General features: G+C 46.2%; 2 protein-coding genes across 2 annotated transcripts in view; both read left to right on the top strand.

Moving 5' to 3' along the window:
• Nucleotides 1–19,078: 19,078 nt before the first annotated feature.
• Nucleotides 19,079–19,446, top strand: SMIM36 (small integral membrane protein 36). Its single transcript, XM_077787424.2, has one exon. It carries the CDS (start codon nucleotides 19,117–19,119, stop codon nucleotides 19,444–19,446), a length of 330 nt encoding a protein of 109 aa, XP_077643550.2. The 5' UTR covers nucleotides 19,079–19,116.
• The window catches only part of MMD (monocyte to macrophage differentiation associated), a 41,324-nt gene continuing 40,324 nt past the window's right edge, over nucleotides 19,388–20,387 (top strand). The window contains exon 1 of the mRNA XM_085556753.1: nucleotides 19,388–19,525. Within this exon, the coding sequence (XP_085412879.1) occupies nucleotides 19,485–19,525 (41 nt within the window). The 5' untranslated portion in view covers nucleotides 19,388–19,484. The remainder of the gene's footprint in view (nucleotides 19,526–20,387) is intronic.

Genomic DNA, 20,387 nt, shown 5'->3' on the forward strand with positions numbered 1-20,387 from the left:
CTGTAGCCATTGCTATGGGTAGGACTGGCTGGTGGGTTTGCTGTGCTCAGAGAGCAAACATGGAGATACCTGAGCTCTCAAAAGCTTCAGGGTGGGCAGAGGTGCAGGACAGAGCCTGCTCTGCTCCCTGCAGCCCTGGTGGGACTCTCACAAACAGGAAATAGATGCTGATGCAGATCTGATACCGTGGTGCTGTGCTGAGAGCAGATAGCCGAGGGCTGGGGCAGAAGATGCTGGGCACGTTGTGTATCCACAGCTCCAGAGGCAGGGCTCTATTGTTCTGTGCTCTGCAGAGGCTGTTCCCTGGAGGATATCCTGTCTGGACAACTCTGTGCCAGTCTGCTCTATGCTGGTGGAGGGGCTGGATGGTCAGCCTGGAAAGAATTCAATAATGCCTTGTAAAAGCAGTGATTTATCTGCTGTAAAAGCAGTGATTTATGAGCGAGCAAAATCTGAGGTTTTGCCCCTCTTGCTGGGTTTCTATCACTGCCCCTCTCCTTGGGACATCCCTACAGGCTGCCAGGCACTCAGTGCCATGTGTGTGTGTGTGAGGATGTTCCACAGTGTCCATCCCCACTGTCTCACAGCCACAGAGGGAAGCACCCAGCTGCAGCAGAGTGAGGAGCCCCAGCCCAGGGTCTCCCTGCGTTCTGGTGCCGTTTGGAAAACGCTCTGGGAAGAGCTGTTTATTCCAAAGGAACTGACTTGTGATACCCTATCTCTGACTTAGCTAGTCTGCCTTGATGGATATGAAAAAACCCAGAATATTTAGTATATCATTTAGGCTAAATAACACACCCAGTTGGACATAGAGTTCACAGAAGACAGGATGATTTTGCTCCTGCTGGCTGCTTCCAACAGTGGCTTCAAGCATGGTCCTCAGAGAGAGCAGCTGGTGGGACTCTGGGACATTTGAGCTCCTTGTTGATCCTCTAACTCATCCCTTTGCCTCTGGTGTCACACATGTACCAGCAGAGTTGTGTATGAGGGGATCTGGGGGTTCCCAGTTGGGAGGTGATGGTTGGGACGGGATGGGACAGGAACGAGCCCTTGTGGGATAGCAGCAAGCAGACTCTTCCCATCAGCTCTCTGTAAACACAGGCAATAGTTTCTCATGCATCTTTTTCCAGTGAAAAGTACAGATTTGTAGATATGAACCTATGTTGTGTTTTGTTGAAGATTTTGTTTAGATGTTCAGGTTTTCCTCTAAAAATAACTTCAATGACCTCTTCTAACATTCTCAAAATTAAAGTGGTGCCCCATCTTAGAACAGAGGTGGAAATAGTTCCAGCATTTCCTCCAAATGAGAAAAAAAACTAAAACAAAAAAGGAAAAAATGAAACCTCAAAATGTGAAAAAAAAAATGAATTTTTGAGCTGCTTTCAGTGAATAAAATATAAAATTTCAATCTTGCCTCCTCTTTTCAAGTGGAGGTGCTGAAAGTGCCAGATGGAGCTGCTGTGGCTGTTGGTGCCAGTAAATCCTCCAGGGTGGGAAGGAGAGGGATGAGCCCTTCCATTTGCAGTTTAAGCCTCATTTTGTGAGTCAGGTCTCCAGGACAGGGCAGTGCCCACCACTCCATCCCATCTGTCAGCAGCAGATCTGCAGCCTCAGGGATTTTGGACCAAGGGCAGCAATTTATCTGCCTTTCCACACCTTCCCAAATCAGTGGTCATTAAACTCGAGTGACCTGAGCCTGCTCTGTGAGCTGGACTCTGGTTCCTGAGCAACGCCAGGGCACTTGGAGAGGATTTGTTGTATTTGCAGTTATAAATCACAGCCCAGAGCTGAGCTGCCCCACCAAAACTTTCCTTGTGACTCCTTCCCTCTCCCATCCAGAAAAACAGATGGTCACAGCCCTCCCCTGCGCCTGCAGAGCCACACCACAAATTACACGGGGGTGTGAGTGGGGAAGTCAGGCTTGATCAGCCTCCAGATTTTACAAGAAGCATCAAGAATTTAGCTTAGACTTTCCACAGAAGGAGAAAAAATCCATTATTTGCTGCAGTTTGGCAAAAGCGAGAGAGGAATGGGCACACGGGCCAGGGCTGTGATCTTCCCCTGGGGCTGTAGCAACAAGGATGTTGCTCCCACAGAAGTTTTGAAAGAAACAGCTTGTTTCAGCACTTCATTTGGCTTCAAGTTCCTTTGGAATTGGCTTCTCTGTTTTTTAATGAGCTGAGAAGACTTGAGGCCTTCTGCACCCAGGCTTGATACTCATCAAAAATGCAGCTTTTATTTGTTATAAGCATCCATGAACAAATGAAAGACGTGAAGAAGATTTTAAGTTCCCTTTTGGGGAGTTTGATGGTGCAGAGCTGCACGGGGACAGTGCTGGGGATGGTCACTGCTGTGGTCTGAGGAGCAAGGGGACTTGTGGGGCTCATCTCCTCCCAAGTGGCATGGCCAGGGTACCAAGGTCTCAGACTGATGAGGTTGCTGCCAGTGCTGCCTCGTTTGGCAGCTGCCCACGTCCCCGAGTCACCGTGAGTCACGTCCGCTGCACCTCGGGGTGCATCACTGCTCGTGGAGCCTTTGATGTCAGCTGTGTGTGTGAGTCCTTGGAAACAGCTTCCCCTAGTTCAATCCAAGGAAAAGCATCACTGCAATTCAGAGCCTCACTCAGCAGGAAAAGCAGACTCTGAGCATGAGAATCTCAGCTCGTTTCTGGAGGGGGACAGTGAGCTCACTGCATGCAACCAGAAGTTTCTAAAAAGCACTGAGTGTGGCAAGTGACAGGAGGAAACTGATCCCTAAAATTATATCAGTATAGCTCAGAGGTGACCAGAGAGGAGCATCCAAGCTCAGCTTCTTCTCACGCAGCAGCTCCTCAGGACAGGGCTGCCACAGCCACAGAGGTGTGGTCAGAGAGGGCAACTTGGGACCTGTGCTCTGTCCCAGGGGCTATCAAAGACATTCATCAAAATCCCGGGGCTTCCAATTGGCTTTTGAAGGGATTGCAGACAAGTAAATATGCTAATTCACTAATTCAGCACTTAAGCACATACTTGAAGCTAGACAGCTTTTTAAGTGCCTTTATGAGTGGGAGCCAAGACAAGGAGGGAACACAGCAGATCAGATCATTCCTCCCTGGCCTAAAATCAACAGCGACTTCAGCACGTCCAAGACAACAGCCATCTTCAAATTCCTGCTCTTCCTTCCCCTCCCCTGTGAGCCAGGGAGCCAGAGCCACCAAATTCACTGCACTTGTCATTTCCGTGCTGGTGCTGGTGGCATCTTCCTGCCAGCCTGGCCCTGTCACCTTGCTTTTATCCATGCTTTTGAATGAATGCGTTCATGAATACAAAAATGAGGGAGTGATACATCTCAGTGAGAAGATGAACATCTTCCTTTTGAATATTTAATTATCAATTACTAGTTTCATTGAGAAGAACTTGCACTTTTTCCCTCTCAGGCTCTTGACTCGGTGATTTTTTTGTTTTGGGTGATGACTTAGTTTGCACAGCAGCTTCTGGGAGGCAGCAAAGCTGTGAACCCTGCCATAAATCCAGACTGTCTGTCTATGGTCCCCAGTTGTGAAAACAGAAAAAAGAAGAATTCATATGTTGGCTGCTTCACTGGCTCCACTTTCCTTCACTTGAGGCAATTTCCTTTTGCAGTTGAGTGAAGCCTTCCAGGGAGATGACTGCAGCAAGAGAAGCTGTGCATTAACTGAGATCAGCTCAGATCCTGACACTTTGTGCATTACAGGGTATTTATTGCTTTCAGTGCCCTTTTAATCAGAGAAGAAAACTACATTTAACTGGGAAAGGCTAATTGGTCTCCAAACAGCACACCCCAGGTGATAGTGAATTATCTCCTCCAGCTATGTGTCAGACCATGACAAAGCTGATTGCTAAAGAGAAGTTTCTTAGGGATGGAGCCCTTGATAAGGGATTTTGCTCCAAAAGGGAATGCAGAATTCCCTTTCAGCTTCTTGTCCGTGGGATAAGTGTTGGTTTTGCATGGCCTGGTTCTGGTAGTGGAGGGGGGAGGCACAGGGTGGCTTCTGTGAGCAGCTCTGGAAGCTTCCACCATGTCCAGCACTGCCAGTCCCTGATGGCTCTGAAGATGGACACGCTGCTGGCCAAGGCTGGGCCAGGGAGGGAGGTTGGAAACGCCTCTGGGATAACACATTTAAGAAGAAAATCAAAACAAAGCGGACAAAATTTTTTCCTAGCCAGAGAAGAGAAGGAGAAGTGAACATGTGAGGAAAACAACATGGAGACACCAAGATCAGTGGAGAAGGAGGGGCAGGAGGTGCTCCAGGGGCCAGAGCTGAGATTCCTCTGCAGCCACGGTGAGACCATGGTGAGGCAGCTGAGCCCTGCAGCCCTGGGGATCCAGGGGGGATGCAGAGATCCATGGGGAATGCAGAGATCCACCCAAATTCCCTGGTGATTCACAGGGGATGCAGAGATCCACCCAGATTCCCTGGTGATTCACAGGGGATGCAGAGCTCCATCCCCAGCCCCTGGGGATCCATGGGGGATGCAGAGCTCATCGGGTTTTCTTTTTTGACATTTCCAAATGTTTTTCCTGCCTAATTTGCTGGAAAGTGCTGGTGCTGCAAGTTTGGTCTCTCCAGGGTTAAAAGGAATGATTGCCTTGCACAGGCTTTTGTACTCTCCTTCACTCTGTGGTTGTTGAGTTCAGCATTTTTGGTGTATGTGTTTTAAAGAGTGATTCACTCATTTTTGCTCAGGACAAGCTCGGTTTCAGCCAGGAGCAGGCCAAGGAGGATTTGTGTTTGGTTTTGCAAAACCTCATCTGTGACTTTCAATTTGCTAATCCAAACCCAGAACTAACGGGTGGCTGGGGTCCAGCTTGCCATTTATCTAAAATGATTGAAAACCAAAGCTGAGGTCTGGGAATGTGGATCTTCTTTTAACCCTCTCTTGCTCCATCATTTTATCTTCTCTTTAAAAAAGAATAAGCAGGAGACATTCTAAATGACCATCAAACACTAGAACACTTTTGATGGCAGCTTTTTTGATGGCATGCCCTTTTCCTGATGATTTATTTGCAGCTGGCTTCACTCTTGCAGAGCTCAGAGAGATAAAACTTCTGAGGGTCTCAGCCTAGAGTTGATTTGCATGCAGAGGAACCCAAGGATGCTGGTCTGTGGTGCTATTTTCTCCTTGCCCAAGGAAGAGCCTGGGCTGTCCCAGGGGCCAGGAGGGAGCTCTCCTCACCCAAGCCCTGCAGCCTCTCCCCAGCCCAGCCCTGATAAACACAGGATGTAATTGGGCAAGGGACATCATCCTGTTCTGTGCCTGGGAAAACAAGGCTGAGAGGCAGGAACAGAGTGCCCAAGGGGACATGGCAGAGCCAAATCCCCACTTCAGGCTTTCTGGCTCTTTCTTTTGGTCTCAGGGCCGCAGTTTGGAGGGGCTGGAAGGGCAGAGTGTGATTTCATCCCTGCTCATGGCAGGGGAGCAGCTCTGTACCCTTCACCCTCCCACACAGGCACAGTGTGATCCTCCTGGCCGTGGTCCCCTCCTCTCCTGGGCACACTGCTGCTGGCTGAGCTCTGTGCAGCCTGTCCCCATGGCAGGGAGCAGCTCAGACAAAAGGGTTCATGGCAGAGGATTTCATTTCAGCTTTCAAACACAGAGCTGCAGTGTCTGCGAGGGAGCAGGAATTGAACATCTGGTAAAGGTTAGGGTCAAACATATAAATGGGGGAAGCACAGCACATTTCATTAAAATACCCAATCTGTGACGTCAATTAAACTGATCAAGCCCTTCTGCCTTGCAGTGAGGGAGCCATTAACTTTATCCAGTGAAGGGTGTTTATATGGAAAATATGAGGCCAGGAAGTCTCTCCTGATTGTGATATTGAGCCTATCAAAGGAGCTTGCTCTCCCTTTTTAATTTTTGATCTCTACACGTTGCTTTTCCACCCTGTTAAGAGTACCAGCAGCCTCTTGCCTGGGCTCTGTGGGGTCACATTCACCATCCCCTGGCCAGCCCAGCTGCTGTTCTGCCTCTGCTGGGCTCAGATGCCACAGGAGCCTGTGGAGCCACTGTCCCTTGTCCCGTTTTGCACAGAGCTGTGTGAGGCAGCTTCCTACCACACGTGCACAGCTTGGCCACTGTCCAAAGTACACTTGGAAGTATTAAGATTAGGTTTAGGAGTGTAATAAAAAAATAGGTTCCATAGGAACAAAATTTCTGTTCTTGCAGTTGTTTAAAATGCAGGATACTCCGTCTGCATGGGCATAAAATGTCAGCAATTGATGTATGACACCCCAGAGTGTTCGTGGGACACTTGGAGTTGTGGGATTTACATATATAAAATGAAAGAGGTCATGTTTTTCTCCAGGAATTCTGGTTCATTCAAAGCCTGTTCCGTTCCTGCCAGCAAGTAGAAATCTTGATCTCTGAGCTCCAGGAACAAAAGGAAGCTGCCATTGAATTACCTGATGACAGTGTCTGGTTCTTGGAAATCTGACCAAGGGTAAAACTGGCAGCATTTTCTTTGTGGCCCAGGAAACCTGCCCCTCTCAGCTCCTCAACACTGCCCTGCTGTGCTGTGGGTTGGGCTGGTACCCTGCAGCCAGGATGGGATTTCACCCTCACAGGGCTGTGTTCAATCACCACCCAGCTCATGCTGTGCTGGGAACTGAGCTTCTCTGTTCTGCATCCACCCACCTGAGGTTTTCACCTTCCAGCCAGTCCCTTATATCCTCCTTGATTTTTCTGATGGCTGCCTATCCAGAAGGAGATTTTAACCCTTGTCTTAAATCCTGGGTATGTGTTTCTGTTGCTGAAGTCTTTTCACAAAATTAACTAGGTTGGGAAAGACCTTTAAGATCATCTAGTCCAACCTATGACCTAAAATATTCAGACTTCCTGAAATTCTCTTTCTTTACAGAGACAATCAATTCTCACCCACCTTACACACCTTGGCAGTGCTAGTCATGGGTCAAGTTAGCCTTGAATTTCTTGCAGAAAAGCCTCTGAATCAAACTCTTCCTCACTGGAGAAGGGGTCTCCCTGCAAGTGGGGTTTTTTTCTTCTTTCTTCTTCTTAAATTTGAAAGAGCTTTTGTTTAAATTCTGACCAAGCCCTTTGCTTTCTGTGACCTGATCTCAGGCAAACCAGCTGGGAAAACAAAAGAACTGTAAAAGCTGCAAAACACATAAAGTATGGACAAAACCATGAGAAAAAAAACGGGTTTCTTGCCATGCAGTTGGGTGGTCCACATGGAACCTGGGGATTGCACTGAGTCTTGTGAAACTTAACACACCTCTGAGCACAAATATCTTCTCTAAAGGATCAGGCACCTCATTCACCTCTTGTTACACCCCCATATTTTTCTAAAAGCATGTGGTGCTGCTTTAAAACTCTGCGCTTTGTGGAGCTGAAGGACAAATACTGGAGGACAGATACCACTGGAGCTGGGAGAATTGGTGTCTTCTTAGGAAATTTCAGCATTGGATCTGAAAAACACACTTTGGTGTGAATCCAGCCCAAAAGAATGGCTTTGTTCTGTCAATCCCTGGTGGCAGCACATGTGAATGTTGCCATGGAAGACTCAGGGATGTAACACCCTTTAAATCCTGGCACTGCCAGACACACTCAGACTGGTGAGCCATTCCCTTCCTTGCTGAGTCTGCTGGATCAGTCTGTGTCTCACAAACGGGATGGGACCCTGACTGGCTGCAGACTCAGGATTTATTATCTGTCTGTACCATACAAGCAAAAAAAACAAGAGACACAGAGAAAATAACAACATCCATGCAAATCCAGATCAGAGACAAGGTGGCAGCTTATGCAAAGCCTTTTTCTACATTTTCTTTGAAACAACAGCATAAAAGAAAAGGTGCAAAGTCATTATGCCCTAACCAATAAGAAAAAGACCCATGTGGGTTTAACATTAACAAAAGGACTTCTACGAACCTCAAAAAATACACAATAATTCATTATTTAAGACTGAAACATTTTCTATCTTTGCAAAGCATATATCTAGGACTTTTCACATCTAATTATCAATAAGTTCCTGTTCTTTCTTATTCCTTATGATAAATATAAATGTATTCACTTGGTTCTTAACTTCCTAGCTTTCCATGAGAAGGCTTAGAAATTTCCCAACCTTTCTCAGCTTTCTGTCTACTTTCTGAGGCCTTTTTGCACTTCCTAAAGTCTTTTACCTTTTTATATTCCTACAGCTGGGGGTTTCTTGCACCTTTGTGGTCCAGGGCCAGGGAGTGAGGACTGGTGTTAGGGCTGGGACAACACTCATGGGTCACTCTAGAGCCCTGTGTGTCTCCCTTGGAACATCATCAAGGGCAGATGGGCAGCTCCTCTCCCCTCACTGCAGCTTGAACATCCATTTAATAGGACAAGGCACAAACCTCATTTCCTCATTTTCAAAAACAAGTATGTGAAGTTCTTGAGGTCGTGATCCAGGATGGGTCAGCCAATGTGCTGTGTTTAAAAAGCATTACGGTATTCAAAATGAAATAATTTTTCTCCTTTGAATCATGGCAGTTAACTGAAGTGCTTCCAGACCAGAGCCAACTGTTTGTAATTGGATATTTAATTTGTTTTGTATAGTTTAGCACTGAGTCTCCATGTTGTCTGAGCAAGAAAAACCAAAATAAATTTTAAAATCTTTCAAAGTCAAAAGGATTTGCCAGGCCTGAGAATATTATTTTGTACTCTAATTAGCTGATTTGTCAGAATAAGAATGAAAACAGCTCTCAGCTGCACTCAGTTTATTGAGGTGTTGCCCAAAGCAGGACAGTGCTGATGGTGGGGTTCTCACTGTGGCTGTCAGGAGGCTCAGCCTTCCCTGCTCAGGTGTAGCCCTGCTGGGAGCTGAAGCGTGGGCAGTGAAGAGGGGCTGGCATGGCCCAGTCTCACATGACACAAAGCTTTATTTTTTGTGCAGCTGCAGCTGCTGGGCTGCTGGAAAATGTCATTGACTGACAGCCAGAGATGGCACATTGCTGACAGTCTGACCAGAACACCTCAGTCCCGAGGGATTATTGATCATTTGAGCATAGCTGTGACAAGAACTGCTGAATATTAGATAAAAGATAGGTTTGCTATATTAAACTGAAAATAGACGTCCCTGTACAGTGAGGCACTCAGCCCAAGATTATAAATTGTTGTATCATCCTCCCTTTTCACAGGGTGATACAAATGGTGGTTTAAAGCTGAAATTTTTAACATTTCCTCTTTGGCCACTTTTGCTGCATGAAGGCTGCTAAGCAACTTTTAAAAGTATTGGAACTGTTCTCAGAATATCATGTATTTGTGTCAGTTTTGCTTCTGAATTGTCTCCAGTGAATGACCCAAGGTACACTTAAATGCTTACCAGATAGGTGGTTACCTACCTGGAAGCATGAAGTAATTTTATTCCCATGTGCATGTCTGCATGGAGATTGGCAAACCAGATCCTCAGCAGTCACGTGGAGACAGGAAACTCGTGATTTTCCAGCAAATCTTGCAAAACTCCAAGCAGTGCCTGCTTTCAGAACAGAACTGTGTTTTGGCAGAGTTCACACAGGTCTGTAGAGCATCTTAAGGGTTTTGGCCAGCTGGGCTCAGCTCAGTTCACCTTGTGCTTGTGAACATTTTCATGGGCACCTTTGCTGCCTTCCCCTTCAGCTCAGGCCTTTTTGGAATCACTGGACTGAGATTTCACTCAGAGAGACTGAAAGACATGGAATGGATTGACAAGAGCAGAGAGAAACCAGAATGCTGAGGCAAGGAATAACAAGATGTCCAATGAGTGACATCAAAACTTGACTGAAGCTAAGCCTACAGATACACACAGACAGATGGGAACCACAGAGGAAGCCAAGAGGGAACAGTGAAGAGATGATAAGACAGTGGCCAGGAAAGAACAATGCAAAAATTATTTGGATTAAGCTTGCAGCAGAAAACCATGCCAGGAAAGAAACCTGAGGAACGTGGCAGGACTGACTGCAGTGCAGCTGCTGGGTCTGGACAAGAGGCAGAGCCCAAGAGTCAGAAGGAGGAGATCAGAGGTCTAAAAGCCTCAACAGCAGGGGGACATGGTTCCTTCCTGGTCAGAGAGGAAAATCCCCCAGGAAAGCCCCTTGCTGCAGGCTGGAGTCCTGCTGCTGTCTAAAGCAGCACAAAGCAACCGGTGGGTGTGGAAGGAGCAGAGACAAAACAAAAAATCCTGCTGGTAAACAGAGTGAAATGGGTGAAGCAGGGGACAGGATTCAGTTTGGAGTGACATCAGTTATTTATGATTGTTTGTATCCTCATATCTTTTATCTCCCAAGGAAGGCAGAGGCTTTGTCCTCGGGGGCTCCAGGGACCACGTCCCTGGGATGGAGCTGGGGCACAGTGACCCTGGGCAGGGATGGGGATGGCAGCCTGGGCTGCTGGGATGAGGACAGTGCTGCCACGTCCAGTGAGAATGAGCCTTGAGCACCGTGGGGATGGAGCAGTTCCAGGAGTCCATCTCTACTCAACAAAACACTTTGGGATGTGCCCTCTTGGCATCAAACAAGTCCTGTTGCCTTGACTGTGGTTTAGGTATGAGTTTTTCTGTTTTTCTGAATTGAGCCAATGCTGTAAAACCTTTGTGAATTTGAAATCAGGGAGAGCAAAGCCAGTCTTGCTCTATTTCTCATATTTGTTCCCAGAGGCTTGTTGGCAAAACTCTGATCTGTACTGTTAGAAAAGAACTCTGGGACAGAATTATTTGAATAGAGAGCTATAAGTGATAAAAATCTGTTTATACCACAACATCTCCAGCCAAATGATTGACGTATACATTGCTGTCCTTCCATTGATGTAACTTTTCAATTTCCTGTTGGTGTCTAAGCTTGATTTATTTTTCCATTTATTTGGGTTTTACAAAGAGCACTAAAGAGCTTGGCACTTGGGGCTCTTTTTTTCAGTTCAACTCTCTTAGAGCTCGATCACTTCATTGTTTCTGCAAACAATGAAAAAGGGAGATGGGAGAACAGCTGAGAACAGCTGGGTTGCTCACCAGGTGTCTGACTGGTATTCAAGCATCCTCTTTTGAAGGAGGCCTGTATTCCCTGAAAACAAAACAAAAAATAAAAACACAACAAAACCAAAATTAATTCGGAGTTCACTGTATTTGCTGCCATCACACATGATGTGACACAGATTTGCAGATCTGAAAAAAGCCTGGAAAAGCAAAACAAACAAGAAAAGCTGTTCCAAGAAAGCTCAGGCTTTTTTCTCTCCAGTTGCACCCCAGCTGAATTGAGCAAAGAGCTCTGCAGGGCCTCTTGAGGCAGATCCTGCCAAGTTAATTTGAGAGATTCCTTTTTCTCATCATCTAACTCCCCTCTGCCTCCCTCACCCAGCATCTGATTCAAAGCAGCAGTCAGGAGCCAGGCCTGGAGACCTCTGGCTTTGAGGAAATGACTCTTAGGATTTATTCTGCCAGCAAACCTGTTCAGCAGGCCAAAGACCCTCTACCCATTCCCAGCTCACAAAAGTCCCCTGGTTCCTAAAAAAGCAGCTACATCTTGCCAGTCATGCCAAGAGTGCAGAGTCTTGAATGCAAATCAAAAAGCAGGCTAAATGCAGGAGCAAAACTGATTTATTGCCCACAGATTGAGAACAGTGTCACAGCGTGCCCCAGGAATAGTGATGTACTCCTGATATCCTGCCCCACAGAGGTTTGTTCAAGGCAAGCAGGAGAGGCAAACATCCCTTTATCACCCTGAGGGAAGACAGACAGATTTAGTGGCCAACAGAACCAGGAACTGTTCAGCAGCTCTGTCTGCAATGGCAACAACTGGTGAGCAGCACTGCCCAATTGTTCAGTTCCCCTCTTGCCCCTGGGTACAGCAGCTTCTCCTGGATGTCTGTAGCCCCTGACTTTTCTGGGAGGGTGCCAGCACCTATTTTCCTCTCCAGCACCTATTTTCCTCTCCAGGCCACAGCTGTGTTGGTGGGGAAGTCACCAAACCCAGCACACCCCCAGATCTGGGCACACCCAGCGCCTCTTGCTACCACTCCACCTGAAAAATCCTCATTAACTAGGAATGAGGAGAGAAAGAGAATGACCCTTAATCTTCATAAGCAATAAAACAAGAAGCTGTGGCTCTCACTTTGTGATTTCTCAGGTCAAATGCTTCACTACCTACAATAATAATTTGATTTTTGGCAGTGACAGCCCCTGTCCAGCTAAACACTCCCAGCTGAGCAGAGCACTGCTAAACCCATCCCAGCTCAGCACAGCATGGACTGCAGGGCCAGGGAAAAAAGGGAAGTGTATCCTTAAAGTCATTTGTGCAGCTCCAAGTCACACCAATGGAAAGGATAGGATAGTTTACATGGAGTAATTTTGAGTGGAAAAAACTCAGATGGTGTAAGCAAAAGGAGTTTCATTGAATTTGGTGCAAGCATCATTAATTTTATATCTGCATCATCTTGATTGGCTCTTGAGTTATGGGGCAGAAGACAAATCAAGCAAACAGTCCAGCTACAGAAAAATTGAAACCCAGTTTGAGTCAGTTTTACCCATTCCAGGACACCTGCATTAAATATCAAGCATTTCATGTTTTTTCTTCCTGTTTTTAAGTGATTTCACCATTAATAATGAGAAGAAATTCACATTTTTATGGACATGGACAAGCAGAGTGACTAAATATCTTAGAGCTCATCACAATAGATTTGCTACAGTTTGGGGTAAATGAGCTTTCATTGGAAAGTTATTTAGAGATTAAAAATAAGGATATTTCCTTCCTCCAGGTATTAATCTTCTATTACTTTTCACCCTACAGAGTAGCACTGACTAAAATGCACCCATGATCTGCTGATATCAGCCCAGTTATGTTGATAAAGTTGTAAGGATTTATCTGACGTGAAGATACAGATCACTGATCAAGTAACGAATTTTCTCTTTCATATCAAATCTTTCTGGTTAACAAGAAAAGTCAATTAAATGTTAAGCTATTTTATATGAACATTCAGCATCATTTCAGTTACATCCTACTGGAGATTATGGAAAGGATTCCTGTTTGACTGCCACACCTTGTGACCCAACTGGTTTGGGTCAGAACTCTAACCCATCTATCCCTCTCTCATGCAGCATCCTGGACTTGTGCACACCCTCTAAATTAAAATTGATTTTTTTTTTGCCTGCAAAATCCCTATCCAAAGCAAAAATATTATGGCACAAATTCAGCTCCCTTAGAGTGCTGCTTGTATATCAAATAGAGGCAGTCCTGGTGCCAACAGAGCCCTCCAGAAGGAAGCTTGGCTGGCAGCAAACACCAGCACCCCATTTCTGCTTGAACAATCCCAGCTGGGCAGGGGTTTGAGGGGCACATCTGCCCCGGAGCCTGAGACAAAGAAAAAGCAATAGGGAAATAGCTGATCAGCATCTGCCACCTCATAGCAGCTGCTTTGATTTTCTTGAGGACCAGATCCTCTCTGGTTGAGACTTTTCTAATTAGTGAGCTGGTTTGCAATAAAGGAAATTGGATGTAGGGTAGTGTGTTTGCCTGCTGGGTACCCGGGGCTGTAAGTGGGAAATGTTTTAATGGATGTGGTAGCAGTGGTGTCTGAGTTTTTGGGGAGAGGTGTAGAGATCTGTAGGCAACATTTGTGAGCTTAATCTGGTAAAACCTCAGTCTTTGTTCTGAGTTTTATTTTATCAGCATGATTCAGGATATGCTTACTCCCAGGTGCCAGCCTTCCTCTCACCTCTGTAGGACTATTCTCAGTCTCAGACTGAGAATATCACCCTGAGTGATGTGCGGGTGGGTTGGGGTCCCAGCAGGGCACCGAGTACAAATAACTGATCACACCCATTCTGCATCTTAAAGAGCTACTTTCTCTTTTACCTTTTCATTTTCCTTCTTGAATTTCTATTACTTTCTCAAAAGCAGCATTCTCCCGGCTGTTTTCTGCTGCTCTAGAGACGAAACACAGAACACACGCAGCTGTAAAGCAAAGTTTACCCGCTGTGGGAACGAACACCTCCCGAGGCGAGCATCCTGCGAGCCGCTCCGCTCCAGGGGCTGTCCCCGTGGAGCAGAGGAGGTTTAAAAAGCAGAATTTCCCCTGGGACAGGCTTTGGTGGCGGTGCCTCGGTGCCACCTGCCGGGTCCCGCCGGCTCGGGATGCTCCAGCAGGGAAGAAGCAGCAACAGCTCCGACGTGCGGCTGGCCGGGATCAGCGCTGGGGAAAAAAAAACGGGAGAAGATTGGGTTTTTTGGGTTGTTGTGGTTTGCTTAGCAGCTTAGGTAAAGGCACACATACCCTTGACATTTTGTTTGTTTGGTTTGGTTTTGGTCTTGGTTGCTGTTATTTTTTATATGGTATATTATGTGTTATATGTTTATAGGGTTTTTATATTTATTACTTATATTAAATGGTGCTTTTTTATTTCAAATTAATTTGTGAATGTTAACATTACTAAAAATATGGAGGTAAGGAAGAAGAAAGAAGGACAGGACTGGCTAAAATCTTTTTATTTTGAAATTTTTTACTCTCATGTATAAAATTAAAACCCCCCTGTATAAGTATTAAAACCCCCCTGTATAGCACTAATATTTTTTTTGTGACTGTTTTTACTATAATATTTAAACTTTTGTGACTTTTGTGGGTTTTTTGCAAAATTGGTAAATTATTTTATGGCTTAAACCTAAAATCACAGCTGTTTCCAGCTGTCTGCCAGGGTCTCAAATGCTTCTGACTTGGACCTGGAAGCTCCAAAAATGCCTGAGGAACATTTGGAGCTCCCACAGTCATGCTGTCACCTTGTTTATTTTGGGTTCTGCCAGTTCAGATCTCTGGTGCTTCTGTCTGTGCCTCACCTCCTGCTATTTTTTGTGGTGCTGGTGAATTCCAGCTTCCTTTCACCAAAGTTCTCAGATCTATTGCATTATGAAACAGAATGAAAATTTAACAAAATAGAAATCCATTTAAATTTAGATAAAATGTGCCACTTTAAACTTACTAAATATATTGTTTAATCTAGTAACTGCAGCCCTAGCAAAACTACCCCAGCTAAAAAGAAAAAAATGCAAATTTCCACACTAAAAGATAAAAAATAAAAAAGACTCCTTAAACCTTAAAACAAACAAAGTGACCCAAAAGTTCTTTCTGTACTTTCTAACAAAAACTAAGTACAAGTGGAGCTAGCTATAAGTGTAATGTAAAATCAACAAAATAAATATATATTAACCTATTGTAAAATTCTATGCCTATAAAAATTAATAAAGATGTAGGGAGGTTCCTTGCTGTTTCACCATCGTCTGAAATCTTATACTGTGAAATTCACTGTGCAATGGCTTCAAACAAAAATTACAGAAAATACCTGGTTCTCTGTTACACGTATGTTTGTCCTTTATCTCTCATCCCAGCTAAGCTGGGTGTTTGCAGAAGAAAAGGTGCTTTCTGTGCAGAAGTGTCTATAAACTGAGGTGGACAAAATAAGAGAAAAAAACCGAAGGAAGGACTGAGGGTGTAGTTGCACCAGTGGCAACTGCTGGCCTTGGGTCTCCAACAGGAGTTCTGGCCCTTGGGAAGGCTTTTTGTTAAACATGAAATAATGGAACACTGGCATGAATGAATAAATAAGAAGTTAATTTTGAGAGGTTGTAGCAGAGGTTTTGTGCAACGCACCATCCCTACAGCCTGGCACAGCTGGTGACAGAGTTGGTCTGACCTTTGAAGCAGTTGTAGCACAGATGATTTTTGGAGATCCAAGGAAAATGTGTCCTCCAGGTGCTGTCTCACAGTCACTGCCTCAGCAGCTCTTTGCCCTGACCATCTCCTGGCTCTGCTTGCCTGGGTGAGCACACACACAATATCCTGAGCTTTTTCCCAATCCTTCAGAGTTCCCAACACTCTGTGTCTTGGGAAATGTGTTCCTGCTCACTGCAAAGCTGGGGCAGCTCTCAGTGCTCCATCAGGGCATGTGCAGACAGGAATTTGAGTGACTTTTCTATAGAAAAGGGCTCAGGCATAAACAGTGTGAGGAGGGTGAGATGCCAAAGGCTGGTGAGGGGTGGTCAGTGATGGAGCTGAGCTCTCAGGATGGGTGGGAGGGAGCAGTGTCAGGCAGGGGAGGACTCCAGGACACTGATCCTGGGAGCAAGGCCAGCTTGTTGGAGTGAAGCTCCCCTATAAAAAGCTCTATTTTGTGTGGATGAGGCTCCTGAGGTGCTGTGGGGCTCCTTCTCCTGCAGCAGGGCTGCTGGCAGATGGTGTTGGACCCTGGCAGTCCTTGGGCACAGCAATATCAAACTGAACATCTATAGTTTGCCCTGAATATGGGCTGGGAGGAGGAAATAAATGACACTGAAGCTAAGTCCTTTCCTAGGCTTCAGTTTTCAGCACACTGACTTGGACAAAGGCTGCTGGGAGCTGCCCAGGATGAAGGACAGGAATCCTGAGAATAAAACAAAAGCATGAATATGAGATTTTGCTGTAAACCAGGCCCTGGGAGGAGGTGTCTTGAAACTATCATCTATTTTCACCCTTAAGAGAATGATTCGAGATACTGTGGAGATGTAGAAACCAAGAAGCTTTTTTTGTCTCCAGGAGACCATGTCTGCAGCAACACAGGAGGTGCTGTGGCAAGATTTTACATTTTGAAAAGTCCCTCTAAAAGCTGGCATGATGCCTATCTAAACTAAACACTTTAGGCATGTTTCTCCCCACTGCAATGTTAGACAGTAATCTGAAACAAAGCTATTCATGTGGAGGACCTTGGAGGAGACAATTCAGGTTTGGAAAATGCATAAACTTTTGTTGTTGTTGTTGTTGGGTGGGTTTTTTTTTTTGTTTGCTTGGTTGTTTGATTTTTGGTTTTTGGGATTTTTTCTGTTAGCACAGTGCTAAGTTCAGAACCCAGGCTGCCATTTGAGGAACAGTTTAAAAGACTTAATGTAAAATCCCATCTCTGTCTCAGCATGGAAACTATATAATGTTTGTCACTCTGGTACTGATCTTTTGTAGCACAATGTGATTGAAATTTAAGTCCATGAAACCCATTGCCCGTCAAGTGTGCTGGTGCTTCTGAGAATTTTGGAGGGATTTTCAAAAGACTTTCAGTTTCCCAGCAATCACTGACACCAAATCCCAGCTCCCATCACCATTGCTTTGGATGGGAAGTGCATCATTAAGATTCTGCCTTAAAAAAAAATCTCAGCCTCATCTAAACCACATCTGACAGCCAAATGCTGAGCTTCAGACACAGCATGTGCTGTGTGACAGGCACAGAAGAGCAGGTGTCAGAATCCAAGGTATTGATAATTCTGAGATTGTAGAAAGTCTCTGTCTGTCAGCCCCACTGCCAAAGCAGGAGCCATAATTGGTCTGTGCTGGTTTCCAGGTTGTTTATTCTGTTTATCTCTCACATGTTCTGCTGCCCTGCCCAGCTCTGTCCTGCAGGGCAGCGTGTGGGGCTCTGCCCTCAGTGGGATGTGACAAACATTAAATACCAGAAACTCCCTGGGCTGGATTTACAAGAACGTGCCAATATCTGTCACCTACGTTGGACAGTGTGTCCCCAGCCTGAACCAACAGAAAAATGCCAACACCACAGTGAGACATGGAGGGCATGAAGAAGGAGAAAAAGGACAAGACACACTTAATTTCTTCTATTTTGTCTCCTTTGAACCCCTAATCTAGAATCCAAAAGTTTTACTTTTGCACCCATGCCACACTTAATTATTACTGATATCAAACACTCAGAGCTGGTAATTCATCCTGTAAGATTGAAAACTCTTTTCCATGGACAGAGATCACAGCCAGTGTCTCTGGGGGCTCTGTCCAGGGGGTTCCTGACCCCTGCCAGGGTCCCAGATGTGTCAGGGCAGCCAGAGGGAAGCCCTGGTTCCCACAAGCAGAGACACACCAATGTGCATCCTGGTTCTCTCCCTCTGCCAAACATGCCACTGGCAGTGCAGCCTTGGGATTACTGTGAGACAAACTCCTCACTGAAGAGCCGTGAGGGCAGATGGTGGGTGGGGGATGCAGCTGGTGTTGACCCTCAAGGCAGGGCCTGTGTCGAGGCCGAGGTGGCAGGATGGCCCCATGACATATTTCTTACAGCTTAGACGTGCCCGAGCGGATTCCTGCTGACACGTAAAGCCCTTTTCCACAGCTCTGGCACTGCTAAGAGCTGGGACAGCCTAATCTCTTCCTAAAAGCCTTCTGTGCTGTAACCAAAACCTCGGGGTTTTGCATGCAGAGGTGAATGTGCTGATGTAGGGTCAGTGGTGCTCCTTTGTGTCTGCCTCCCTGGTGTCCTGCACGTCCCTGGCTGTGTCTCTCTCCCAGCACTGGGTGTGTGACACGTGGCAGCTTCTCTATGTCCCTACTCCCTCGTCTGCTTCAGAGACAAATCTGGAAGGTGCAAAAGGCACTGGAAGGGTTTGTGCTCAGGAGCCTCAGGCACTCACAAACTTCACCCCCTTCTCAGCCAAGGTCCCACACAGGACAAAGAAATTAGCAGCATCCTGGCTACAGAAATGCTGCAGCTTTGTTGTACCCTCTCACACAGGGGAGACTCAAATGAGACAGAGCAGCCTGTGGGAAGCAGGATCCTACAGAGGAATTTGTGTGAGGACTGGCTGGGCAGTGTGTGAGAGCAGTGTGACATGTCCTTGTAATGCTGATGGCGACCTGGGCAATAAACATCTTTAATTCACTTTAAAACATTTCTCTAGCACTAGCCCGGGTCAGAAAGGTCTCAGTTAAAATCACAATCAGGCCTGTGAGTTTGAGAAAAGTTACCTTGCAAATTACTTTCTAATTATTTCTGTATTAATTTACTAATTATGAAGCTCAGGTTTATTCAGCCCACGAGTCCAAACCCACCTGAGGAACAGAGGCTTCCCAAAATGTCCTTAGAGAAAACTCGGTTTAGCACCTGCCCACCAAGGAAAAAGGTGGTCTCTGGGCAAAGGGGATGTTTTCCTATCAATATAGCAATCAAATTTAGCTTCTGCCACTGTAGGCAACGTGGCATTAAAAGAAGGAGCTTAAGTTATTAAACTGAGCTGCTTTAATCGTCCGGTTCGGGGAAATCCATTGCTACAGGAGACCTGAGGATTAGTGTATTTTTACCACAAAGCCAATACATCTATTCTGATCAGTTAGCACTTGCTCATTCGTGCATATGAAACTTCACTCTCTGAGTTTGCCCTCACTAGTATGGGACCAAATGGAGTTTTATTTGGAGATTGACCCCGTTACCTTGAATCTCATCATTCTGGTATCTAGCTATGTCATTTTGCTTCTGGTTTTCCTGATCTCCTGCGTGCTCTATGACTGCAGAGGGAAGGATCCCAGCAAGGAATATGCTCCTGAGGTCCCTGCAGACAGCCAGCCCCCGATCCGGCTGGTGGTGATGCAGCAGGGCTCCCCTGGCACTCGCTGGGCGAAGGGGCTCATCTCTGCCTACGAGAACCCTGCTGATCTGCCTGGGAAAAGGACTACAGTGGTGTGAGGGACCCTGCCTGGAGCTCCAGTTCCTGCCTCTCTGCTATGTTTACTCCTCGTGTGCAGAAGGATAACGCAATCCCCAGGTATGTTCAGCCCCCCATTTATTCTATTTTGTCACATTATGACTGATGTGCTGCCATTGCTCAGGAGATCATTTGATGTTCATCTGTGCTCTGCATCGATATGAGCTCGCAGTTCTGCCTGCCAGCCATAAAGAGACTAATTTCCATTTCTGCTGCTGCCTTGCAGCCAGCAGAGTGACGCTGTTATCCTCTCAGGCACTGATGCGGGCCCTTGGTTTAATCTTGAGTTGTGCCCAGTGCAGTTATTTTGGCAGGGACACAGTGTTGGTCAGAGCACCCCAACCCCACTGGGCTGAGCTGTGCTGCCCTGCAGCCTCGGCACATCATCCTCAGTCCTGCAAATGACCTTGGAAGGCTGTTCCCACCTCCCCAGGGAGAACAGAAACACAAAGGATTTTCAAAGGATAGAGATAGTGCCTTTCCTGGAGAAGCCAGCTGCTGCTCCCATCAGAATTCAATACTTCCCATGCTGGCTGTGAGCTCCCCTGAGGGCAGTGCCAAACCTGTCTTGGCACTTATTTTCTGTAGGTGGAACACAAGCTCAGCTCTTAGGCAGCAGAGCACCCTTGCTCTGCACAGATGCCCTCTCAGGATACAAAATGCTTCCTGGAAAAGCTGGGTACAATGCCTCCTGCCCAAGGGGAAGTGGGAACTGAGGTGAATTTACCAGTAATGTGAAACATGTGTCACTTCTGTCCTCTGGAACGGGAATTTCTGACCCCATGTCCTGGATTTCAGTGTCCATCTCCGTGTCTGACCCTGCCTCTCACCCTGAGCCTTCCTTCAGCCATATCATGTTCCTGCTGGGCCACACCAAGGCTGTTATTGTATCTCCACTAAATCTAATGATATCTGCATCAGG

Source organism: Lonchura striata, chromosome 18 (assembly GCF_050655825.1).
Source record: "Lonchura striata isolate lonStrDom1 chromosome 18, ASM5065582v1, whole genome shotgun sequence".
NCBI classification, from domain to species: Eukaryota; Metazoa; Chordata; class Aves; order Passeriformes; family Estrildidae; genus Lonchura; species Lonchura striata.